We start from the raw sequence: 3585 nt of genomic DNA, 5'->3' as shown, positions 1-3585 counted from the left end.
AATCAACAGTTAAGATCTAAACTTATATACTTTAAAAGGATAGATACTTTTTAATTTTTTTGCCTTTTTTTTATATCCAAAACGACATAATTTTATATCAACGGACACAACTTTATATGGAAAAACAATAAACCCTAAAGGGCCGTTTGGTACACGAATTTTTCTCGAATTCTCGAGAAACTGAAATTTTTAAAATTTTAAATTTTTAGATATTATCGTAAACTGAATATAAAAATTATATTTTAAAAAATTGACATCCCGGATAAAAAAAAATTTCCAGTACCAAACGCTCCTGTAAAGTTTCTTGATAAAATAATAGAAAAATGTTAGTAGTAAACCCACTGTAATCATCTTTTTTGTGCGGTCTAAGACTTGGAATAGCAGAGCACAGAAACCTCGTAGAGGACTGTAAGCTCTTTTTTATCTATTTCTCTTCTTTCTTTTTTACTGTAATAAACTTATATAAAGTCCTTTTCAATTTTGTTATATTATATTATACCTCGTTTTCTGCTAAAATTTTCATTCCTGAATACTTCTTCTCGAGTTTATGGGAAATTTTCTACAAGCCCATTTGTGTGCTTGATTCAGAATCAGAAAAAGATTAGCTTTTTTGGCCTCTGGGGCTTTTCCATCTGAACTGCTTGAGGATGTGATGGGCACCATTTTCATTTTTGGGTGGAATTTATAATTAATAGATGCTTTGGTTAATCAAATGTTGAATTCTAATGGTTCATGTAGATATATTTGTATTTCAGTAATTGGGTCTTTTTGGTATTTGATGATCAATCTTGAAGTGCAATTTTTTTTTTTCTTCATATATTTGAATTTTTTTTCTTTTTAAGTGGATATACCATCCTCTGCCAATTGGTTATTTTTGAGATTTGAAAGTTTAGCACTTTAATGGTGGAAGGTGAATTGGATTTAGGTACACCAAACTTAGGTCAAAAGGGGTTCATTTTTTTTCTAGCTCTTCGTCTGGTTATGAAGTTTATGACATTTACCCATTTTTTTCTTAGGTATGGTACCTATCTAGCATTTCATTGGGTACTAGTTATACTTCATAGAATTTAAACATTTATTAAGAAATGAACTTTCAATAAGTGCTTAACAACTCGCCTCTCCTACCATACTCATTAGGGTGGCATAGCAATTCCCTAAAGTTGAAGGTAATGTTTGGTTTAGCTGACATTGTATTGATGCACATCATGCATGAAAGTTTCCATTATACTAATTTTACTTAAGGCATTATACTTGCTTTAGTCTTTCTTTTTATTTGAGTTCATTGGCCACCAACCCAATTAGTTTGAGATAAATGTGATATTGATGTTGATGTTGATGTAATATACTTGCTTGTGTTCCACTGACTTAGTGTTTCTACTTTCTAAATAAATTTCATTTGTTTGTATTCTCAGTGTCCCCTCTCTTGCTACATGTCTATCTGAGTTACAATTATTTTTCCTCACTACTATTATTACTTTGTTCTTTAAAGGATTTAAGACAATGAGTGGTATGCAACTGCAAAGTGCTTCCCCTGCCTTGACCTTACAAGGCTCACAGCAAAGTGAAGCTTCAGTAACCAAGGCAACTGGTGCAGAGTCAAAGCCAAAGAAGAAAATCTGCTGTGCTTGCCCGGACACTAAAAGGCTGCGAGATGAATGCATAGTAGAGCATGGTGAAGAAGCTTGTGCTAAATGGATTGAGGCTCACCGATTGTGCCTCCGTGCTGAGGGATTCAATGTTTGAGATTGGTAATGAAGAAAAAGATAATAAAAAGACATTGGTAGAATAACTCAGTTGATTTATGAAATTCATAAATGGATCACAGTTTATTTCTTTTAGAATTACATCAGGTTGATTGTTGAAATGCTTAATAAATGCAGGGAAATTGATTGCTACATGCAATTCATAATTTATTAACTTATAACTTTTTGAATCAGGAGGTTCTACCCTCTTAGTGTTGTTGAGACTGAAATATTTAAATGAAATGCAAGTTGTTATATCGTTACTTTTTGCTAGAGTGTAGCAGTTATTCTTTTTGTACTCAAATCAATTGATTGGCAGATAGGTGCTGTTTATCTATAACTCCCTTTACCCTTCTTTGCTTCCCCTTTTCCCTGTTATTCCCTCAAGTTGAGGGGCAAGCATAGTTATTTTAGAAATCTAAAGATGCAGAAATTGTCAATGCTTCTCATTGTTCTCTCCTTCTTCACTTGATACTTGTGTGGTGATATTATTTTTTCCATTAGATCAAGGAGCAAGGTTTACCATGCTTTTGTTCTGAATCTTGAACCGAATTGTATGCTGGAAAGCATTTGATCAAATTGCATAAAGTATCATCCTTTTGTAAATTTTGTTAGGCCTTCCACACCTAATCACAAATTTGAAAGAATCAGACAATTGTTGACTCCATCCTTTTGGCATATAGATGAAATCTTATACCCCTCTGTAACCATCTCAAATCTTGTATTTGAGTCATACTAATTATACTGAACTTCATACTGGTTACCATGTTTATACAGTAGAAATTTTCATTCTGTTCTAAATTACATTCTGAAAACCACGATCTGTCTTCAGTATCTTTAGACAGCTCTTTTGGAACTTAGAAGTGTATTGGTTGAGCAATATAGGTTGAAAATATTCTAAAAGCTGTGCTTTAGCAACTGATTCATTTGGTCTATAAGTTAAGGCAATGCAAATCATCTGCAAGATGTAAACGAGCATAGGTAGTATGTGAATGATAAACAAAAACCCTCAAAGCAGTTCTACTTCATTGGTTATCTTTATATGTGCACTTATTACCTGCTTTCGTAACAGTTAAGTACCTTCCCTTCCTGTTTGTCCCATTCACCTTGAGTTCATATGTATTTCAAGTCCGGTGTATCACTATTTTTCTTTCAAATTTGAGTCTGAGTTGTTCATGTAGATGCCATGTCCATTGCAGCGCAAAAGAGACTATTTAACAGAGAGGTATACTTATTTTAGTCCATTTAAGAATAGAATGCCACAGCCATGGCTGTTATATAAGTATGACAGGAACTGGACATGATTCATAGTGCATAGCTTACACAAACATGAAGTACCATAACAGCACTCACATTTATTTAGTAAAAGATTACATTATTAGGTGGTTTGTATTGCCAAGCACATGGCAATTACATTTACATATATTCCTTAATGGCCACAGGTGCAGTTCACACAAGTGCAGCCAGCACCGCACTTGCACTTCCCATCATGCTCAGCAGCTGGAACATCCATGACAACAGTCTCGATGTAGCTGGAAAAAAAAAATGGACAGTGATAATAAGTTCTTTTTTTTTCATGGTTTAATCTGCTGACTTTGCATTATGAGTCCTGGAATGATTAGAGACCTTAAAAGCATTGAAAAACAAATACAATGGACACCAAAATTAAAATTTTACCTCTTCTCAGTCTCTATGATGTCAACACCATAGCTGTTTCCCTTCCTGAATACCATAGCATATGAGGGTATAAGTAAATCAAACAGCTTTAATGGGGTATCATGCAAGTTATATACCAGAACCAACTTTGTCAGTCTTCACTGTTTGATAATATACTCCACTATAC

General features: G+C 33.7%; 1 protein-coding gene across 1 annotated transcript; it reads left to right on the top strand.

Moving 5' to 3' along the window:
* Window positions 1-340: 340 nt before the first annotated feature.
* On the top strand, window positions 341-2130 carry LOC133311338 (cytochrome c oxidase copper chaperone 1). Its single transcript, XM_061512366.1, has 2 exons — window positions 341-408; window positions 1490-2130. Exon 2 carries the CDS (start codon window positions 1501-1503, stop codon window positions 1741-1743), a length of 243 nt encoding a protein of 80 aa, XP_061368350.1. The 5' UTR covers window positions 341-408; window positions 1490-1500; the 3' UTR covers window positions 1744-2130.
* Window positions 2131-3585: the final 1455 nt, after the last annotated feature.

This window comes from Gastrolobium bilobum, unplaced genomic scaffold (genome assembly GCF_033153095.1).
Source record: "Gastrolobium bilobum isolate Gb01-03AN ecotype WA unplaced genomic scaffold, APGP_CSIRO_Gbil_v1 utg11809, whole genome shotgun sequence".
NCBI lineage: Eukaryota > Viridiplantae > Streptophyta > Magnoliopsida > Fabales > Fabaceae > Gastrolobium > Gastrolobium bilobum.
The sequence above is the reverse complement of the archived record's forward strand: the minus strand, read 5'-3'. Positions and strand labels throughout refer to the sequence as shown.

What these genes read in the sequence shown, in the direction of transcription:
- LOC133311338 (XM_061512366.1), top strand. Translation starts at nt 1,501, where the DNA reads ATGAGTGGTATGCAACTGCAAAGTGCTTCCCCTGCCTTGACCTTACAA.